This window comes from Pelobates fuscus, chromosome 2 (genome assembly GCF_036172605.1).
Source record: "Pelobates fuscus isolate aPelFus1 chromosome 2, aPelFus1.pri, whole genome shotgun sequence".
Classification (NCBI taxonomy): Eukaryota; Metazoa; Chordata; class Amphibia; order Anura; family Pelobatidae; genus Pelobates; species Pelobates fuscus.
The window spans coordinates 28,384,862-28,408,408 of NC_086318.1; the positions used below are offsets into that span (position 1 = coordinate 28,384,862).

General features: G+C 42.9%; 1 protein-coding gene across 2 annotated transcripts in view; it reads right to left on the reverse strand.

Moving 5' to 3' along the window:
• Positions 1–23,547, reverse strand: part of LOC134586497 (high choriolytic enzyme 1-like) — a 38,402-nt gene that overhangs the window by 5,061 nt on the left and 9,794 nt on the right. For both annotated transcript variants that reach the window (XM_063442041.1, XM_063442040.1), the window contains exons 6-11: positions 20,967–21,145; positions 18,652–18,733; positions 7,297–7,421; positions 6,994–7,115; positions 3,613–3,838; positions 2,848–2,966 (exon numbers count right to left, since the gene is read on the reverse strand). In XM_063442041.1, the coding sequence (XP_063298111.1) occupies positions 2,848–2,966; positions 3,613–3,838; positions 6,994–7,115; positions 7,297–7,421; positions 18,652–18,733; positions 20,967–21,145 (853 nt within the window). The remainder of the gene's footprint in view (positions 1–2,847; positions 2,967–3,612; positions 3,839–6,993; positions 7,116–7,296; positions 7,422–18,651; positions 18,734–20,966; positions 21,146–23,547) is intronic.

Genomic DNA, 23,547 nt, shown 5'->3' on the forward strand with positions numbered 1-23,547 from the left:
AAAGAGGTAGAGACTTAGCTGTTCCTCCATCCAGACGGTCTGATGGCTCCCTTCCCCGCGGTCTATCCGGTCATGCTAGGCCGGCCGCGAGGGAGTGACTGCCTTTTACAGCATCTAGGCAGGAAGTAGTCATCAGGACACTCCCCCGGAACGACCTGTCAGTCAATTGCTGCAGGACCAATCAGGACGCCTCGGAGGCGTGGTTACTGCTCTGAACAGGGTATTTAACAGAGCTTCTTTCATTAGCTCATTGCCCTGTCGTGGTTCTAGCTTGTTCTAGTCACTCAGTGCTTGTGTATTCTATTATCCCTTTTGGTTTTGACCCGGCTTGTTTACCTTACTCTGCGTATCTCTGTTACCCTTGATTCGGCTTGTCTCTCGCTTACCTGTCTTCTGTTACCCTCGACCTCGGCTTGTCTTTGACCATTCTATACTGTACTACTTACGTTAGTCCGGCCATTCTAAGGTCCGGTATACGTATCTGGCTACTGTTTGTACTCTGCGTGTTGGATCCCTGTCCCGATCCTGACACTTACAGAGTTTAACTCTGTAAAATGACAAAGCATGAGGACATCTAAGCATGAGGACAATTATTCAATGTTTTCCTACGAGGAAGCTCTAATACTCACAACTCTCACCACCCATGCGCATTCCACCATCAGTATGAGGTTGTGATTGGAGGAGAGCAACAAAAAAAAAGTCGCAAGAGAGTGCTGAAAATGGACAACAGCTCAATTAGCCGGCCATTCGGTGGATCCCCACTCAGTTCTCAAGCTGGTTTTAGCTCATCTTGTTAATATTGGCTATACAATATATCTGGGGTTGCTGTATCTCGTGCAGAGAGCCAGCCTGTATTTTGGAGCTGTTCTGCCCTTTGGGGTGGAAACAGTCTGAGATGCATGGCCTGGTTCTCTCTGTAATGGCAAAGATGAGCTAAAACCAGCTTGAGAACTGAGCGGGGATCCACCGAAGTGCAGGCTAATTGAGCTGTTGCCGTTCTCAGCTCTCCTGCGACTTGTTTTTGTGATAGGAGACCTAGCCAGCACTGAGCTAAGTGAAGAAAATATATATATATATATATATATATATATATATATATATATATATATATATATAATCCTTTCGTGACCAGAGGTGGAGGACCTAGTAAGTTAGAGACAGGGCACATTATAGAGGTTTGTATTCCTAATGCTCTAGTGTTCCTTTACAACAATTGAGTTGGAATGTGAGTGCTAACACAGTAAAGGAGTTTAAGCATTCATGGGATAGGCATAAGGCTATCCTAACTATAAGATAAGGCCAGGGACTAATGAAAGTATTTAGAAAACTGGGCAGACTAGATGGGCCGAATGGTTCTTATCTGCCGTCACATTCTATGTTTCTATGTTTCTTCTATGCTTTAAACCATCTGTGTAATAACTGTTAATTTAACAGAAAACACTATCATCTTTTGATCATGTCTTTTACAGATCATAACATGGTTACATGGTTTGAAATCAAGACTTGGAAACCTTGATAACCTACGAGTTTCGGACTTTATATATTTTTATTGTCATTTGATCGCTACCGTAAATTATTTTATATTACCTTACTTTTTGATGATACAACATTTTATAAATTATGTTTGTTGATATATGCTTCTTCAAATGGAAGTGATTGTAGTGTCTGCAGTACCCCGTTGCTGTCCTTCCATTCAGCATTAACCATTTTTAATGTTTTAATTCTAAACAAGAGTCTACCATAAGTTATTCTCTCTGTGTTGCTTTTACTAATGAGGAAGCATTCAATTAAATGAAATGGTTATAGAGCCTACCATGTCCCTTTAAAATGTAAACAAAAAGATATATTGTGTATACTCTGCCTCAAAATCATACATACATAAACCTTCAGGGAGTACAATGTTGCAAACTTCAGGATAGCAAAAACAAAAGAGACAATAATAGTGCAGTACAAGCGCAAATTATGGTAAAGCACAAATTATGCTGATCGTAGCTATAGAAAAAAACACTCACATTTAATAGAGCTATATTAGAGCTCTGCTGTATTGCGCGTGGACGGTACAATCCCTGTCTAAGGATATATGGTGGTATAGGTAGTGCTGGTCCTCCAGGTGGAAAAAGCCTCTGGACAGGTGAAACACGTCAAGTGGGACTCTTATCTTATTTTAAATACCTTTATTGTTCATATGTTTTTTTATAATAAATAGTTACTTTTTATATAACTATTTGTTTTTTAGCCTTACTACCTGGCACCATCAATATCCTGAGGTGGTGATTATACCACCCATGCTGTTCCAACTAGAGCAAGTCTTGCTCTATAAAATGTAAGTACATTTCCTCTTATTCATTTGATATAATAGTACTTGCTACACCATTGGAGTTCTTTCTGATTTTTTACTTCCATATATACCACATATATCTGCATTTCCACGTGGAGGACCAGCACTACCTATACCACCATATATCCTTAAACGGGGATTGTACCGTCCACGTGCAATACATCAGAGCTCTAATATAGCTCTATTAAATGTGAGTGGTTTTCCTATAGCTAAGATCAGCATAATTTGCACTTTGACATATTGTACTGCACTATTATTGTCTCTTTTTTTGTTATTCTGAGGTTTGCAACATTGTACTCCCTGAAGGTTTATGTATGTATGATTTTTGAGGCGCAGTATACGCCATATATCTTTTTTTTTCTAAATCACACAAGGTTTTGGGAATCCTGGTATTGTATGCCGCAGCCCCTATTAACTCATTGCACTAAAGTGAGCGCCTATAACTTTCTGTTTTTCTGTATCACTTTAAAATGTATAGGTGGAGCTTAATGTCCTTAATATTATCTCACCTTTTTACCAGATGGTGCTCTTATAGTATAAACAGCATCTGCATTATGGGGATATGAATTAGGATATGATGGCGAATTCACATTTCCATTATCATTGAAGAAAGTATCTCCATCAGTAACTGCAGAAGAAAAGAATTGAACACATGTATTAACAATAAAATTGATCATTTTAAATTGTGTCAATCAATGTGTGGATGGGTGCGTAACTGATCAAGGAACTCTTTATAAATATACAAATTGTCACCACCTTATTAATCCAGCCTGTACATGATTTACCCTCCATGAGATACTCTATTGGCTCATTTACAACTTTGGCCTCAGTTTAATGTTTTTGGATAAGCTTTTCAAATTATTATTTTTTTGGTATATTGATATATTTTTTTTGTAATATTTTTATAATTTTCAAAGTGTATCAAAAATATTAATATTATATTTGAAAAGCTTAAAGGGAAACTATAGTGCAAAAAAACCCTTTTGTTTTCTGGCTCTATAGCTCTCCTATAGTGCCCTTCCCCCACCCTCAACGGTGCAAACCGAGTTTAAAACACCATCTGTCACTTATCTGATTCCAGGGCTGATGCTCCTCAGCCCTGGTTCAGGTTCTGCTCCCACTCCTATGCCGATGTCAATCGGTGGTGGGGACCTAATGCTCATGCAGCGCAATGGCCATGCTCACCTTAGGACTTTCCCCATAGAAAAGCATTGTATAATGAGTGAGCTGCATCTGGCAGAACCCAAGTCAAACTTTTCTAAAATAGGATTTACCTGTTTTATAGAAAGCCTTAAATTTGCTTTGAGAAAGTTCAAGATTGCTCACAAACTCCATCAACAGGCTCTTTTGAGAAGAAATTAAAAGAGGGATTATTGTAGACCCACAGGTCTTGTCCTGAAGAACCTTTGCTTCACGACTGTCACCATTGTAAAATTTCAAGTAAGAGTCACTGCACCCAGAGGATTGTGGGATATTGAGTTCATAGATTTCCAGAAAAACCTAAGTTAAGAATATTCAATGTGAAGAGCTCAATTAAATCAATGTATATGGTAGAAATTAACATGAAAATACATGCATATGAAAGATGACATAAGTAGAATCTATTTTTAATGTAAAGAGATATTTCATACTGTTATTCTCTGTTGTATAATTCTGGGCTTTAGTTATTACATCTATTTGAAAGCTATCCATAGGAATTAACACATACTTTAATTTCATTAAAAATATAAATGTTGGTCTGCCTTTATCACAAGTAATAACAGAAAAAGTGATAAAAGCCAGTGCAACAACTATGAGAGCCAATGGTATATTCTTCTAGATATAAACCAATTTAGCGCACGTCTGACACTAATTTATTTTTCTTCATAATTATAGCAAGCTGTAGGGGTTATGGTGCTATGCATGCACCTAACAAACAAGTTTTGTTTGGTATAGGTATATTTTGGTCACTGACAGAGATGGAATTCTTGCCGTATTAAGACTTCTTCTTAGGACCTCTCCTGGATGCCTTCACACTTTGACTCATAGGACTATAGGACCGTAGGAGTACCTTCATTAACTAGGTAGTTGATACTAGAATTATCCACCATTCTAGCTAGACTAGGGGCTTCCTCGGAGCTGCAACTAGCATATTACCAGGCTCCACTCCAGTTATACCTCGTTATGACAGTCTCACTGATATTAGCCTAAGCTAGTTGGACCTCCTAGTAGGTAGCTTATTGATCGGTTACCTTTTGCTAGTATAAAACCTAATTTGTAACAGCATAACTACAAGGTGATTATTGTGGTACCTCAATCTAACTTGCTTATTATTGCTCTTTTGATCACCAGTTATAGCTCAAATGGCATTGTGTATCTTTAGAGCACAATAGATTTTAGCATTCACCATATAATCTTATTTTTTTTTTTATGCTCCATATAACTAAGTGCTACAATATTTACAGCACTTTATATTAGCAAGCAGACTACTTTCAGGACCTGCAGATTTTAATCGCACATTTTTGACTAGCTGGGATATACCAATAGGGGCGTTTTTCCTCCATCGCTTTTCCCCCGTACACTAAAAACTCCGATTGTTACTCTAATCAATTTGGGATTTGCTGCTATGAATTGCCCCATATATCTAGAGTGCTTTCTCATTCTCCTACCTATAAGTGGAGAGGAGGTTGATCAGAGGCAGAGCCAGCACAAGTCAAACACAGGCATGGCCAATCAACATCTCATAATAGAGATTAATTGAATTAATGAATCTCTGTGAGCAAAGTCCAGTGTCTGCATGCAGAGGGAGGAGACACTGAATGTTGTGATGCTTACTTTGCAGCACACACCCAGGAAGCACATCTAGCAGCCATCTGGGGAGTGGCCAGTGAAGTTATCCCTAGGCTGTAATCAGGGGCGTATTAGCCGCGAGGCAAACAAGGCATTTGCCTTGGGCGGCATTTTCTAGGGGGCGGCAAAAAAAGCCGCCCCCCAAATGCCCAAGGCAAATGTCTTGTTAGCCTTGCGGCTAACAGACATGCTGGGCTGCTGCTGGGCGGTCGGGCGGCGCTCTTGGGCGGCTGGCGAGGGAGCACTTCATCTGAGCTGTCTGCTCAGCTCCCTCGCGCGCCGCAGAGTGAGGCTGGGAGCCGGAATATGACGTCATATTCCGGCTCCGCCTCCCAGCCTCACTGTGCGGCGCGCGAGGGAGCTGAGCAGACAGCTCAGATGAAGTGCTCCCTCGCCAGCCGCCCAAGAGCGCCGCCCGACCGCCCAGCAGCAGCCCAGCAGCCACTGGACCACCAGGGAAAAAAGATGCCCCCCCCCAGCATTCCCAAAGGTAAGGAGGCTGGGGGGGGGTTGAAGTAAAAAAAAATAAAAAAAAGTGTTAATGTGAGTGAGTGAGTGTGAGTGTGTGTCTGTTAGTGAGTGTGAGTGTGTGTGTGTGTGTGTGTGTGTCTGTTAGTGAGTGTGTGTGTCTGTTAGTGAGTGTGAGTGTGTGTGTGTCTGTTAGTGTGTGTGTCTGTTAGTGTGTGTGTCAGTGTGTTTGCCTGTGAGTGTGTGTGTGTCAGTGTGTTTGCCTGTGAGTGTGTGTGTGTGTGTGTCTGACTGTGTGTGTGTGTATGTTAGTGAGTGTGCGTGTCTGTTAGTGCGTGTCTGTTAGTGCGTGTCTGTTAGTGCATGTCTGTTAGTGCATGTCTGTTAGTGCGTGTCTGTTAGTGCGTGTCTGTTAGTGCGTGTCTGTTAGTGCGTGTCTGTTACTGAGTGTGAGTGTGTCTGTTACTGAGTGTGAGTGTGTCTGTTAGTGTGTTTGCCTGTGAGTGTGTGTGTGTGTCTGACTGTGTGTGTGTGTATGTTAGTGAGTGTGTGTGTCTGCTAGTTTGTGTCTGCTAGTGACTGAGTGTGTGTCTGTTAGTGCGTGTCTGTTAGTGCATGTCTGTTAGTGCGTGTCTGTTAGTGCGTGTCTGTTACTGAGTGTGAGTGTGTCTGTTACTGAGTGTGAGTGTGTCTGTTACTGAGTGTGAGTGTGTCTGTTACTGAGTGTGAGTGTGTCTGTTAGCGAGTGTATGCGTATCTGTCATTGGGTGGGGGTGGCGTGGGGGGGGGGGGGGGGCTGAGTTTTGTCCTGCCTAGGGCAGCACAAAACCAGGATACACCACTGGCTGTAATGTAAACACTGCATTTTCATTGAAAATACAGAGCTTACAGCAAAAAAGCCTGAAGGGTAGGATTCTACTCACCAGAACAAATACAATAAGCTGTAGTTGTCCTGGTGATCCTATTATCCCTTTAAAGTGTTCAATTTAAGAGGCTTTCCCTGTATCAATCATTGTCTTGTATTAATTGCTTTTCTCAATGTCATGGCTTCTTTTCTATAATTATATGCAAAACAGAGATATACTAGAATTTTAATATGCATTTCTAAATTTGCTTCAGATATGTATGTTCTGGTAAAGTGATTTTTAATAATTCATTATCAGCCCTTTTATATACTAAGCATGTTTTAAGGTTTAATGCATTTTTGACATTTAAACTAGAAAGCAATTTGGCATCTAATCCATAAGGTATCTTTCCCAAATTGCATCCAAATGCCTAATAATTGGAATGTCCACGATTAGGAGATCAAAACTCAAATTGTGACTGGGAAAATTGTATTCAATTTGTTTGATATTAACCTTTTGGTTCAGATACTGTGGAGTTTGAAAACCCCAGACACAGATTTTATCATTTCCAAATTTGAAGTCGGCAGAAGAGAAAGTGCCGGAAGTAAACCTTGTAAATTTTGTCCGACAGAGATCTGAAAAACAGAAAATTTGGATTTTGTTTGAAAAACTGATATAAATGTCATATTGTCAGAATTTCACCAATAAACAAAAGCTATTTCCACTTACCTTGGCACATGACATTACCATATTTAGTTCTGTTGCCAGCTATATAAACAGTATACCTTTTAAAAAAAAAATAAAAAAAAATCTTACTGCAATTATATATTAAATTTATTTTCTTTACATCCAGATGACTCATCCAATTTGTCCTTCCAATTTCCACTTTAGGGTCAGGTTTTGGGACTATAGTATCTCCACCAGTAATTGTGAAAGCTTTTCTGTAAAGAAAGAGGTGACATTATATTGTAAAAATGCAGGAAATAGAATAGATCATTATAACAAAGCTCATCACATGGAAAGGCAGTGGGACATTAGAGAGGTCAATGCGTGGCTGAAGTCTTGGAGCAGGAAGGAGGGTTTGGGGTTTTTAGAGCACTGGGCTGACTTTGCGCGTGGGTAGTAGTGATGGGTTGCACCTAAGCAGGAGAGGGTCTGCAGTGCTGGGGGATAGGATGGCTAGAAGGTTGGAGGAGATTTTCAACTAGTAGTAGAGGGGAGGGCCATCTACAAAATAGAGATAGGACAGAAAGGAGATGGGCTTTAGCTCAGTATAAGGGGGGTGGAGACGGGGGGAGGGGCAAGCTCGGAACAGAGAAGGTATGTAATGTTGATAATTCACTAAAAGTACAAGTGACTCATGATATTAAATGTATGCTTACTTATGCAAGGAGCAAGTGTTATTTAGGAAGGATAGGAAAAACAAGAAGGGTGGTGGGGTAGGTTTGTATGTCAACCATGAGTTAAAGCCAAATCTTAAGCAAGTGGAATGTGATGAGGAAAATGTGGAAGCTTTATGGGTAAATATCTGCTTGAGGGAAAAGAAGGGAAATCAACTAATGGTTGGGATATGTTATAAACCACCTAATGTTAATAATGACGAGGAACAACAGCTGTTTGAGCAAATTGAGAAAGCTGCAAATCTGGGTAACACTTTAATTATTGGAGATTTTAATTACCCGGACATAAATTGGGACAGAAGGACTAGTAGCTCAGCAAAGGGAAATTACGTTTTTAAACTTGCTAAATGACGCCTTCATGTCACAACTTGTACAAGCACCAACTAGAAAGGACGCTTGTCTGGACCTGGTTTTAACAAACAACGTTGATCTTTCGACCAACATTCAAGTGGGTGAGCACTTGGGAAATAGTGATCACAATATAGTGTCCTTTGAAATAAACTCAAAATAACAAAAGCACATTTCTCTAAGTTAAGGGCAGCTTTACAATAGATTAATTGGCATAAACTCTTTAGTGAAAAGAACACTGAGGATAAATGGAACAACTTCCAACAAATATTAGAAAAGTACATTTTACGTATGTACCATTGGGTAATAAATATAAAAGAAACACATTAAAACCAATGTGGCTTAGTAGAGAAGTAAAACAAGAGATTAACAATAAGAAAAGGGCATTTAAAGCATTTAAAATCGGACAAATCAGATGCATCCTATAAAAGTTATAAGGAAGCCAATAATGCATGCGAAAAGGCGATGAGATTTGCTAAACTTCAAAATGAAAAAAATTATAGCCAAAGAGAGCAAACCAACACTACACTGACACACACTGCATCCACTACACTGACACACACTCTGTATCCACTACACTGACACACACACACTGCATACACTACACTGACACACACACTGCATACACTACACTGACACACACACTGCATACACTAGTGCAACACACACACTGAATACACTACACTGACACACACACGCACTGCATACACTAGTACAACACACGCACTGCATACACTACACTGACACACACTGCATACACTAGTACAACACACACACTGCATACACTACACTGACACACACTGCATACACTAGTACAACACACACACTGCATACACTACACTGATACACACTGCATTCATTACACTGACACACATACTGCATACACTTGTACAACACACACACTGCATACACTAATAAAACACACTCTGCATACACTACCCTGACACACACACACTGCATACACTAGTACAACACACACTCTGCATTCACTACACACTAACACACTCTCTGCATTCACTACACTAACACACACTCTGCATTCACTACACTAACACACACACTCTGCATTCACTACACTGATACACTCTCTGCATTCACTACACTGATACACACTGCATTCACTACACTGATACACACTCTGCATTCACTACACTGATACACACTCTGCAGTCACTACACACTAACACACTCTGCATTCACTACACTAACACACACTGCATTCATTACACACTAACACATACTCTGCATTTACTATACTGACACACACTCTGCATTCACTACACTGACACACACTCTGCATTCACTACACTGACACACACTCTGCATTAACTATACACACAGCATCCACTACACAAACATCCTGTATTCACAGTACACACACCACATCCACCACACATTGAAACACTCTGCATTCACTAAACACATTGCATATAGTACACACTCTGTGTTCACTATACACACTGCATCCGCTACACAAACTCTGCATTCACTGCACAAACAGTATCTAATACATACAAACACTACATCCATTACACACATTCTAATTCACTTCCACTATACACACCACATTCAGTCCTGCATCATTGTCAGCGGACTAGGTAGGGCGTGGGCGGGCAGGGGGGGTTACAGCACTGTAACTTCACAAAATAGTGTCTAGTTCATACATTGGGCATATTGTTTTACCCAGAAGGTGTAACAGAGTAAAATTTGGGGATTGTTATGACAGTGGTACATATCAAGTGTAAGAAATACGAAAAAAATGCAACATATGTAAACATGCAATTTTTTCCCCCCTCACCACAAGCATTAACATAAATTGGTGAAAAAATGGTGATAAGTTAAGGCACAATATACACCATTTTAGATACCCTGTTGTGTCTGCTTTATCAAATGAAAGCCCTTTGTGGGGTTATTTGAACCGTCACACTGCTATAATACCCTAAAATGAGACATAGGCCCGTCAAATCCATCAAGAAGAATTCTAACTATAGAAACTGAAATAGCCTTGTCTCTTATATGGCATTGTAGCTTTACAGAGAAGTGCCAAAGGCATACAATGGGGGTATCGTTATACTCAGCAGATATAGCTGAACACAATTCTGTGCAGGGATAGCACACTCCAGATTTACGAAATACACATTACAAAAACTTTGTTATGTGTATATGCCAAAATAGAGAAAAAACATACATTTACCTCAATATTTAGCAGAGATTGGTGATGAAATGGTTACATAAAAAGTGTCAAACTAACCTTAGGAAAATAGCCTGTGATGTCTACTTTATATAAATATATACTTTTGTGTGGCAATTTTGTTTTCTGTGGTGGCTACTAAACCTACAAATAAACATACCAACTTGTAAAATTGTTTCACATTAAAAGTTTATTTTAGTCCTTGTATTTTGTGACCTGTAACTTTCAAAATAAGATGAAATCCTATACATAGTATGTATTATATAAATCAAGACACATAAATGAATTTATTTTGAATTACTATTTCTAAGCTGGACACATTATGGTCACGCTATTATTGCCAAAACTGTGAAAAAATATATTTTTAGTTTTTTTCCCCCATTATGTGGCATTTGTTTTAAAATTAATGAGAATGTATCTATGTATATGTGACAACAAATTAAAACCCTTTTTGCCCTCTGAAAAACGGTATATAATATGTGTTGTAATAAATGACAGATGCAAATTGAGTTTGAACACAACAAAATTTTAATTCTTTATTTTTGAGTGCATGAAGAATGATACACATGTGCTGGTAATGCCACAATAGCAGATACCGGCCACTTGAGAATAACATAACTATGGTATGAAATAGGACTGCACAGATTCTTCTTGTATAAACAGGCTTAAGTTTGGGTAAAACGTTGACTGAAAAATTCTGCAAACAAATATGAATATCAGTTAACTTTGATAATCCGCTTAACAGGTTACCATTGAGATTAAAGGCAGTGATATGTCTGACTGTCTGTAATACACGTGTTCGCCCTGGCGCCTGTTGTTGTTGCTGCATCGTTTATGATACATTTCATAGTGTAAGGAATGTTTGTTGGGTATTAACTAAAATGGTTAGCAGATATTAACGTACTGCTTGTCTGATTAAGTAGGTGGTTGAGACTGTGTAAGTGAGCCTGAGAAGAGGCATGTACATGTTTAAGATTAGCTAGTTGTTTTAGCTTATTGTATTGGGTGGTTTCTCAATAGCCAGTGTAGAGACAGAGTATTTTGAGTTGATACTTAGGTAAAATGTTGAGTATATCATAAGTGCGGTGAGTACCGGTCTGACAGTGTATGGAGGGATCCTCTCGAGTCTGTCCCCTTTCTCCATATCCTCACTTGTCTTCTTTTGCATTTAAGTGCCCTCTGAGTCTCCGTGCTACGGCCTGTGTGCAGTTCCCCCTTCGTTCCGTCTGCCCCACTTCCCCCTTGCGATCTGACTGTTCTCTAGTTGGGAGGCGTATGATCCCTTTCTGGTCTCCCTTTTGTCCCGTGTGCCCTGCCCGTCTGTGCCTCGTGTGTGTGGTAATTAAGAGGTGCCTCTATTGCCCCTCCAGGGTCGCGAGCTGCCTAGGGAGGGGGTTGGGGGTGCAGGGTGCCCAGGTGTGCGTGCGCTTGGTTGCCTCAGCTGCTCTGTGTAGTTGTCCGTACTCCCCTGAACCCATCCATTTGAATAATAGTTAGGTGTGCCTCCCTTATTGGGTAGGTAGTCTCCTCCTCTGAGGGTCTAATCTTGGCTAGTCAGTAAGCCTGCTGTTGTGTGGGTAGTGAAGTGTACCAAGGCACTATAATAACGTAACATAAATTGGTGAACAGTAAATAAATGAAAGTAGCTAATCAACTAAAATGCAGACATTATACATCACCAAGGTCACGAGACCAACGTGGGCCTCAGCAGCGCTTCGCCTCTACCCTGTAGGAGATGAGTGATAAACACACTCTCGCTCTGTCAGTTCAATGGGGGTTGTTGCTGTCACCGTTTTCCCTGCTTCTTTTCCGCCCTGGTGCTGCTCTCCTGTTCTACTTCTTCGCCGGTCACGCCCAGGGTCCTTTTGCTCTCCTGCTCCGAGGGTAATGTCTGCAGTTGCTGTAGTCTTGGAAGAATGTTGTGGGGTCTTCCTCCACCGATAACGATAGGACAGTGTCTTTGTGAGTCACCACCAGTGTGCCCGCTGCCCCCCTGCAGTATCGGATGCCTCGGTCTCTTAACTGGTGTCACGGTTCTCACCGCGACATCCAGACTGCCAGATGAGGTCGCCCCAGAAGTGTTCAATAAGGAATTTGAACCTGGGTACTTTTTAGTCCTGGGCCTGCTGTTTCTCCTCTGAGCCACCATACAGCCTGAAGTTTGTATCTTGCCTTGTATCCAGCACTGGGGGCTGGACGTTATTCTGTGGCTGTTCCAACATTCTCAGCATACCTGTAGCTGATGGCCTCATTAGCCAGGTATAAAACACTGCCTCTCCCAGAAGGCAGTGTCAGTTCCTTGACTCTGGTGATCGGTTTGCAGTTTCCTGTTCTCCAGTTTGCTCTTGACTCCGGCTTGTGTTTTCGTTTATTCTGACTTCTGGCTTCCTCTGACCCTTGGCTTCCCACGACTATTCTCCTGGTTTATCCATTCCTGTACCGCAACTCAGTATTATCCTGCACAGCCCCCGTGCACCGACTCACAGGCCAGGTGAATTCTTGCCTGACCACCTCGGCCTGTGTTTTCTTGTAAGGGTGAGCATACATCTCTGCCTGCCGGACTCCCAACCCAGGTAAGCCCTGACAACTGTCTGGTAATGGGCATAAGTTTCCGCCTCTCGTGAATGGGAGGTCGTCAAAGATTCTGATATTGTGGTTATCCAATTTGGTGGTGGGCGATTTTCTGGAGTGATATGTCCCGAGTGATGGCAATAATGTCCCTAGAGGCATCTGCCGGGGCGGTCGGGGCTTTTCGAATCCTGAAGGCTGCCATGATCGGCCATGCCTCTCCGTCTCTCTTCGTCCCCATGGTCTCTGCGACTGTTTGTGTATTCCAGTAAGGCTTCCGGGCCTACCTCCTCTGGGGCTCCTCTAATGCGCGCATTTCTCTTTCGCTGGCGTGCTTTCATCAATGTGACCGTGTGGGTTTAGGCTTTGTAGTCGGTGTGACAATGTTTCTCTATTTGTTCTGGTTTCTGTAAGTTCTGAGTCTCTCTCTCTCTCTCTCTCTCTCTCTCTCTCTCTCTCTCTCGTTTGTTGACTGCATTCAGGCGCGTTGTGATGTTTGTCATCTCCGCTTGTACTCCAGCCAGGTCAGATTTCCATACTTCCCGCAGGTCCAGCAACAGTCTTTTGATGTCGCCTTTTGTAGATGGCGAGTTGTCAGAGTTGGATTTCCTCCTGCCGGTAACACTGCAGTTGCCCGCTGTTGCAGTGGATGTGATCTATTTGGATTTTGCCAAGGCATTTGATACAGTTCCACACAATAGATTAGTGTTCAAACTCAAGGAAATCAGTCTAGATAAAAATGTTTGTTCTTGGGTAGAACATTGGCTTAAAAATAGAGTACAAAGAGTTGTCATTAATGGTAGATTTTCAAGCTGGACAGAGGTGGCAAGCGGTGTCCCTCAGGGGTCTGTTCTGGGACCCCTTCTATTTAACATGTTTATAAATGATCTTGTAGAAAGCATTGACAATAATGTTTCAGTGTTTGCAGATAACACAAAACTCTGTAAAATAATACAATGTGAGCAAGATATTACTTTGCTGCAGAGGGATTTAGATAGACTTGGGGACTGGGCACTCAAATGGCAGATTAAATTTAATGCTGAAAAATGCAATGTTATGCACTTCGGCGTAAAGTATACACAAGCAACCAGGCCCGGACTGGCCCTCGGGCATACCGGGCAAATGCCCGGTGGGCTGCGATGGGCGAGGCCGGCAGGGAGATCACAGGATCTCCCCTGCCAGCCCCTGCAGGGCCAGCGCTACCCGAGCACCGGCCCTGCTGTGTGCCTCCATAGGCCGGTGGGGAGATCAAAGACCTCCCTCACCAGCCCAGAGACAATTCTAAGCGGCCGCCGGCTGAGGAGTGTGGGAGGGAGGAGAGGCAACGCTCAGATCTCGCAAGAGTGAACTCTAGCCTGCAGGGGCTAGAGTTTACTCTCACCACTGGACCACCAGGGAAGGAAGCATAGTCCCCCTCCTCAGGGCAGAACGGCTCCCATCATGGCAGAACGGCTAAAGGCTAAAGGTAAGAAGGGAGGGGGGAATATAAATTGTTTTTAATTATTAATAAAAATATATATATTTTAATTTAAATACAAAATACATTCACTCACACACACAACCCCCAAACACACACAGCACCCCCAGACATACACAACTTACAAACACACACAGCACCCACAGACACACACAGCACCCCCAGAAACACACAGCACCCCAGACACACACAGCACCCTCAGAAACACAAAGCAACCAAGCACACACAGCACCCCCAGACACACAGCACCCCCAAACACACACAGCACCCCCAAACACACACAGCACACCCAAACACACACAGCACACCCAAACACACACAGCACACCCAAACACACACAGCACACCCAAACACACACAGCACATCCAGACACACACAGCACACCCAGACACACACAGAACCTCCAGACACACACAGAACCCCCAGACACACACAGCACCTAGACACACACACACAGCACCCTCAGATGCACCCAGAACCCTCAGACACACACAACACACACAGCACCCTCAGACACACACAGCACCCTCAGACACACACAACACCCCAGACACACACAACACCCCAGACACACACAACACCCCAGACACACACAACACCCCAGACACACACAACACCCCAGACACACACAGCACCCCCAGACACACACAGCACCCCCATACACATACAGCAACCCCAGACACACACAACCCCAAACACACACAGCACCCACAGACACACACAGCACACACAGACACACAGCACCCCCAAACACACACAGTACCCCCAAACACACACACAGTACCCCCAAACACACAGCACCCCCAGACACACACAGCACCCCCAGACACACACAGCACCCCCAGACACACAGCACCCCCAGACACACACAGCACCCTCAGACACACACAGCACCCTCAGACACACACAGCACCCTCAGACACACACAGCACCCCCAGACACACACAGCACCCCCAGACACACACAGCACCCCCAGACACACAGCACCCTCAGAAACACACAGCACCCTCAGAAACACAAAGCACCCCCAGACACACACAGCACCCCCAGACACACACAGTACCCCCAAACACACACAAAGCACCCAAACACACACAAAGCACCCCCAGACACACAGCACCCTCAGAAACACAGCACCAAGCACACACAGCACCCCCAGACACACACAGCACACCCAAACACACACAGCACACCCAAACACACACATCACCCCCAGACACACACATCACCCCCAGGCACACATATCACCCCCAGACACACACATCACCCCCAGACACACACAGCACCCCCAGACACACACAGCACCCCCAGACACACACAGCACCCCCAGACACACACAGCACCTAGACACACACACACAGCACCCAGACGCACCCATCACCCTCAGACACACACAACACCCACAGCACCCTCAGACACACACAGCACCCTCAGACACACACAGCACCCTTAGACACACACAGCACACTCAGACACACACAGCACCCCCAGACACACACAGCACCCCCAGACACACACAGCACCCCCAGACACACACAGTACCCCCAGACACACACAGTACCCCCAAACACACACAGTACCCCCAAACACACACAGTACCCCCAAACACACACAGTACCCCCAAACACACACAGCACCCCCAGACACACACAGCACCCCCAGACACACACAAAGCACCCAGACACACTCAGCACCCCCAGACACACTCAGCACCCCCAGACACACTCAGCACCCCCAGACACACACACCCAAACACACACACAGCACCCAAACACACACAAAGCACCCAAACACACACAAAGCACCCAGACACACTCAGCATCCCCAGACACACACAACACCCACAGCACCACTAGACACACACAGCACCCTCAGGCACACACAGCGCACCCTCAAACACAGCACCCTTGCTCACAAACACACACATATATATATATATATATATATTAACCCTCAGTGAGTTAACAAAGAAAATTAGAAACCTAGAATGTGACGGCAGATCAAAACACCCTCACACACAGCACCCCTCTTACATACACACACACTGCGCCCCTCACTCATACAATATGTCCAAATATATATATATATATATATATATATATATATATACACACACACTACAGCACCCCTCACAATGCACCACTACACACATTACGCTCCAGATACACACTAGATCCCTTACCCTATATGCACTTTTAATCCTCTATACACACACACACACACACACACACACAAAATCTCCTATACACACTCTGGGTCCTTTACACACTAGAACTTCTACACACACACTGCATTCCTTGTCAGCAAACACATACAACATTCTCTAAACACACCCTCTCTACAACCCCTACACACACTACGTCACCTATACACACACACACTACAGCCCGTATACAAACACTCGCTACATCCCCTAGAACACTATGCCCTCTATACACACACTCTCTACAGCCCCTAGCCACACATATTACACCACAAACACAAATTAAATTGACCTATTTACACAATACACACCACACTGTACACACACGCAATCCCACAAGCAGGCTCCAAACACATGCACCATACGCTTTCCTTGTCCTTTTGTCCTCTGGTATCCCACTTGTGGAGACACCAGAGACAATTTAAAAGCAAACACAGTGCAAGCATGTTATTAAATTTGATTGCGCTGCGCAGAACAAATTCAGGGCCTTTTTTTAATGCCAGAGCTCTTCAGCACGGCTCTGCACATTGAACCAACATGCTCACTTTGAGATGGGGCGTGCTTGTAATTAGTGATGACAAAACACACCCTCTCTGGCCCCGCCCCCTTAGGGGGCCGCTCTGATTGAAAAATGCCCGGGCCTAATTTTTTTCCCATTGCCGGCCCTGCAAGCAATGTATACCCTTAATGGAAGCAAATTAGGGATAACAACACATGAAAAGGACTTGGGAACTGTTATAGACAACAAAATATGCAACAATGTGCAATGTTAATCAATTTTGGGCACTCGTTCTAAAGAATGATATTATGACACTAGAAAAATTGCAGAGGCGGGCTACAAAATTAATAAAAGGAATGGAAGAAAGGTTAAAGGGAATCTCCAGTGCCAGGAAAACAATCAGTTTTCCTGGCACTGCAGGATTCCTCTCCCTCCCACCCCCCAATCCCCAGTTGCTGAAGGGGTGAAAACCCCTTCAGTGACTTACCTGAGGCAGCGACATGTCCCACGTCGCTGCCTGCTCCTCCCCTGCCGCTCCACCTTCTGCCTACGTCGGCCGGTGGGCAAGACTGATCCCGCCCACCGGCCGAGGAGACCTAATGCGCATGCGCGGCAATGCTGCGCATGCGCATTAGTTCACCCCATAGGAAAGCATTAAAAGCGATTTCCAATGCTTTCCTATGGGGAATTGAGCGACGCTGGAGGTCCTCACACAGCGTGAGGACGTCCAGCGACGCTCTAGCACAGAAAACCTGTGCTATAGAGCAGGAAGTTCCCTCTAGTGGCTGTCTAATGGCTGTCTAAAAAAACTGCAATAATTACACTTGCAGGGTTAAGGGTAGTGGGAGTTGGCACCCAGACCACTCCAATGGGCAGAAGTGGTCTGGGTGCCTACAGTGTCCCTTTAACAAATTTAAACCTATTTAGTTTAGAAAAATGTTGCCTGAGAGGGGATATGATAACATTATACAAATATATTCGGGGCCAATACAAACCATTGTGTGGAAATCTATTTACAAAACGGACTTTACATAGGACACAAGGTCATGCGTTTAGACTGGAAGAAAGAAGATTTCATCTAAGGCAAAGTAAAGTTTTTTTTTTTACTGTAAGTACAATAAGGATGTGGAATTCTCTGCCTGAAGAAGTGGTTTTATCAGAGTCCATACAGATGTTCAAACAACTACTAGATGCATACTTGCAAAAACAGAATATTCAAGGATATAATCTTTCAATGTAGGATAATAACTGCTTGATCCAAGGATAAATCTGACTGCCATTCTGGGGTCAAGAAATAGATTTTTTTCTTAGTTTGTTGCAAAATTGGAAGTGCTTCAAACTGGGGTTTTCCCATCTTTTGGATCAACAGCAAAAAAACAAATGTGAGGAAGGCTGAACTTGATGGACGCAAATCTCTTTTCAGCTATGTAACTATGTAAGTAACTATGTCATTATGTAACATCTCTATTTTAGAGCTCAACCTACCGTGGATAATGCATGACCGAGTCATAATCATACGGAAGGTCCAAATTGTTTGTAACACTCAGTTCAAAGTTGTAAAACCTTCCTGCACAAAAATATAGGTGTAAGTCATATAAACAGTTATAATACTCATTGCAAGGAAGTTACAAGACTTAGAGATTGGTTTTGTTCTGAACTGCAATTCATAAAATCGGGGCAATCTAATCGAATTTATGAATTTGAAATTGAATTAAACCCAGATTCACAAATTTAAAAAAAACAAGTACAAAAGGTGAGCTGTTATAGTTTATTTGGAATTCCATGTGCTGTGCTTGCTGCCAGTTAACATTAACTTTGTACCACTCATTTACAGTTTTAGAGTTGATTTGATATATATTTCTTTTTTTTTTATTAAAGGGACACCATTTTCATTCATTTTCAGGCATTCCAAAATTTTGGGGGGCTTCACAAAATTTTGCAGTAAAAATATATATATATTTTTTTTTTAAGAAATTCTTTAGATCCAATTTTTTTTTTTTTTTGCTTAATCACTTCAATCAAAGTCTAGAAACTAATATACTAAAATCTGAATTTGAGTCGCTTGGATGAATACAGAGCTCATAGTTCAATAGTATAGTTGTAGACACCAGACATATGAAGTGAAAATCATCTAATATCAACAAAACAATAAAGTACTGCACACTTTAAAAACCTACACCGTGTCATTCCATACAATTTGCACACAACTTAATATTCAAGGATATAATCTCTTAGTGTTACAAAGAGAAATGTTAAAACGTTTAAAGTGACTGTGACAAACACTGCTTTCCACATATGTTTGCCATGGACTCCTGGAGCAGAGTGGAACTGGCCTCCTGACTCATCGACTATGGGCCAGGCAAGCGACTGTAAAGACCCTGAGTATTTTATTTCCCATAGTCCCCCTGGTTCGTCACTTTCCCTTCGTGCGACTGGAACCAAAAGCTAGCTCTCTGGCCGCCGTTTGCATGGATCCACGAACAGTCTTCAGCGGCACTTAGCCACGAATGCCCTGGAACTAAAACCACCATGAAGACTTTGCGGTTCCTGGTTGGTCCACAGCGGCACTTAGCTGCGATTCTAGTGAACTATTTTTGGCTAGGGAACCGTGCGGTTTCCAGGCAACTTGGTCCGGTGTTTTGGACCACTTTGAAAATGGCCAAGAGAGTGCTTTTTGGATTGAAGGTCCCTGAGATGCTGCCTGAGAGCCAGGCAGAACACCCTATAGTTCGTTTGCCAGAGCCCCCGAAAGTTGACCGGCAAAAGCACTGAACTGAAACTGTTTTGTGCATAGGACCACGTGTGCGGCCGGTAAGAACTTTAACGTGGTGGCGATTCCACTGTACTGCATGGATATGAGTGCTATTTGGACAACTTGGGCTCTCAGATCAGGGGATGTATAATTTGTGTGGTTATGTATTTTTATTATGTTTTGGGGTGTTTTATGATTTTGTGTATATTTCCCTGTATCTGAGAGATAATCAAATGAATGTCCTTTAGACTCAATTATCTTTCAACTACAGGAATAAAGAGGAGGAGTTTACATGTGGACATGAAGGGAAAAAATGGATTGCGGGTGTGTATTAGTTAATGTAATTTATGCTGTGCATTGTGTATAAAAGTAGGCCACTTGGCCCTAATAAAACCAGTCTTACTACACCCTTCATCAAGTCGTGGCTGATGTTTGGGAACACAGAGCTATATCACACTTTCACTCTGCAGGACTAAGGAGACTACTCAATGGATATACTCATCCGGAGTATAGGGGATCCGTTACAGTGACAATGTGCAAAACCTATTTAATGTGACAGTTCTCCAATACAGACTTATACATCAAACATTATATAAATTAGTCTTTTGTGGATCACTGGCAGTTTAAAAGCGTTTTACCCATTTTTACTTTTAAAAGTTTTAACATTTGCTCATTGTGACACTTTAAATTAATAAGTTGTGTATATTGTATGGAATTGCACTGTGTATGTTAAAGCACAGCGCTGCATTTTTTGGGGAGCTAATATTCAAAGTCTAGAACCTATTGGCTACTGCAAAGGTAGTCTATCGTTTAAAGCACTGTTTCCAAACCAGTCATCAGACCCACTAAAAGTCCAGGTTATGTCAGTATCTCCATTGGAAAAAGCCAGGAAATGCACAAATCATGGATTGTTGGTGGACCATGAGGAGTGGTTTGGGAACCACTGGTTTACAGAATATGAAGTTAGAAGGTAAATAGGGTCCATGGCATCCTCTCACAGCAAATTTGAACTGGTCTTCTCATGGATTTTGATTTGTTAATTGCTTACCTGGACAAATGTTTTTTTTGAGGATATTTACATATGCATCCCTGTCACTCCTATTCTGTTCATGGTAAAATCCCAGCGCATGAATCATTTCATGTTGAACTGTTCCGCTGCTTATGCAGTTTGGTTGCTCTAGGCTTATAGTCTGTTTTCCACCAACTTTCCCAAGAACTGACCAGCACCTAAAAAAAACAATAGCATACATATGTTTGTTGAATGTTAGCATATTAGATCAAAAAACAATTAGGTTATTAAACCCTTTAAGTATTCATGGCAATCTTTTATGTCCTTATGTTCTGGTCCATAAATACAACATCGGCCTTCAGCACGGAATGTTCTGCTTTTTTTAGCCGTGATTGCATGACACAACCTTTTTTGTTAAATGAGTAATTTTTTTTCATTTTGGAAATTAATTAAAAAGAAAAAAAAAATGTTATGACTTTTGTTATTATGCTAACACTACCATTGTTCCAAGGGGTGGAAAATAAAGAAAAATAAATTATTGTATGTCTAAAGCTATACTAAAGAAACAAAACATTTTGTTTAATTGAAACATTATACAATAAATATAACTTTATTAATATAGCTCTGTCATAAGAACATTTCTGTTTATCCATAAGAAGCTATGTAAAAACTGTCTATTTCATAATCAGATAATTTTAAATCCTTTCATCTATGGAAACTGAACCAAATATGTATTGTTCTAGATGCCAATTAATTTAGTATATATGGGGCAGAGTGGGTTAGCAACATCGATATTCAAACAATATACAATTTCCATGACACAATGAAAATCTGGGACCAATTCAACAAATAATAAATTCTTATACGAGCTACTGATACTGGCTTCTGGCATCAAATTACTCTTTTTTTCTAGAAATATCTCAACTCAAATGGTTGCAAATTATGACATAATGCCCAAATCTCCCACTCTACCAAAGCTGCAGAAGCCAAATGCTGATTCTGACAGTCATTCGTTGACTCTGAGCATCAGCTGAGCACTCTTGGCCAGTGAATGAACTTCTGTGCAAAGAATGTACAAGATTAACATAAGCCGACCCAGCTGATGATGCTGCCAGAGATGAAGTTACAGCTCAGGCAGCAATCTAAAGAATGTCATTATGTGCACACAGGGCCGGCCTTAGGCATTTGGGCGCCCTGTGCAAAAAATCTTCACAGCGCCCCCCCTTCCCGTCCCCCCCCTCCCCCACTCCTTACCCCTTCCCACACACCCTGTCACACACACACGCAGACAGTCCCACACACACACGCGCAGACAGTCTCACACACGCGCAGACAGTCTCACACACACACACAGGCAAACAGACACACACACAGGCAGACAGCCACACACACACAGTCAGACACACACACACACACACACACTCACTAACAGACAAACACACTCACAGACACACACTAACAGACACAGACACACACTAACATACACACACACACACACACACACTAACATACACAGACACACACTAACAGACACACACTAACATGCACAGACACACACTAACATACACACACACACAGACACACACTAACAGACACAGACACACACTAACAGACACAGACACACACTAACATACACACACACTAACAGACACAGACACACACTAAAATACACACACACTAACAGACACAGACACACACTAACATACACACACACACACACACACACACACTAACAGACACACACACTCACCCACATTAACAAATTTTTAAAAATTTATTTAGACACCCCCCCCAGCCTCCTTACCTTTGGGAATGCTGGGGGGGGGTCTCTTCCTCCCTGGTGGTCCAGTGGCTGCTGGGCTGGGCGGGCGGCGCTGGCGGGCGGTTGGCGAGGGAGCACTTCCTCTGAGCTGTTTGCTCAGCTCCCTCGCGCGCCGCAGAGTGAGGCTGGGAGCCGGAATATGACGTCATATTCCGGCTCCCAGCCTCACTCTGCGGCACGCGAGGGAGCTGAGCATACAGCTCAGAGGAAGTGCTTCCTTGCCAGCCGCCCGCCAGCGCCGCCCAACCGCCCAGCAGCCCGGCATGTCTGTTAGCCGCAAGGCTAACAAGGCATTTGCCTTGGGCATTTGGGGGCGGCTTTTTTTGCCGCCCCCTGGAAAATGCCACCCAAGGCAAATGCCTTGTTAGCATTGCGGCTAACAGACATGCCGTGTGAGCTATGCGGCCGCAGGGCGCCCCCTGCACCATGGCGCCCTGTGCGGCCGCTCAGCTCGCACACCCCTAAGGCCGGCCCTGTGTGCACAATGCTGCACTTATACAGGGCTTTTCACAAAAGTCCACACCAAATCTTATAGCTGCAATTCACACTGCAAAATCGCTAGTCAAAAACCCTTGGCAGCACAAGGATTAATCATGCAGCAACTAGCCAGTGTTTGATAGCCAGCCAGCTCATTACAAATGTAAATTAAAATATAAAAATCCTATGGGGTTCAATAAAACCCACATATAGCTATAATGAAGGTATTTTACCTCTTTATGTCCCCATTGTTCATATAGTAACTCGGCAGCCATTGCTGGCAAGTTGCTATAAAAGAGATATTCCCCAAATGCACCCTTC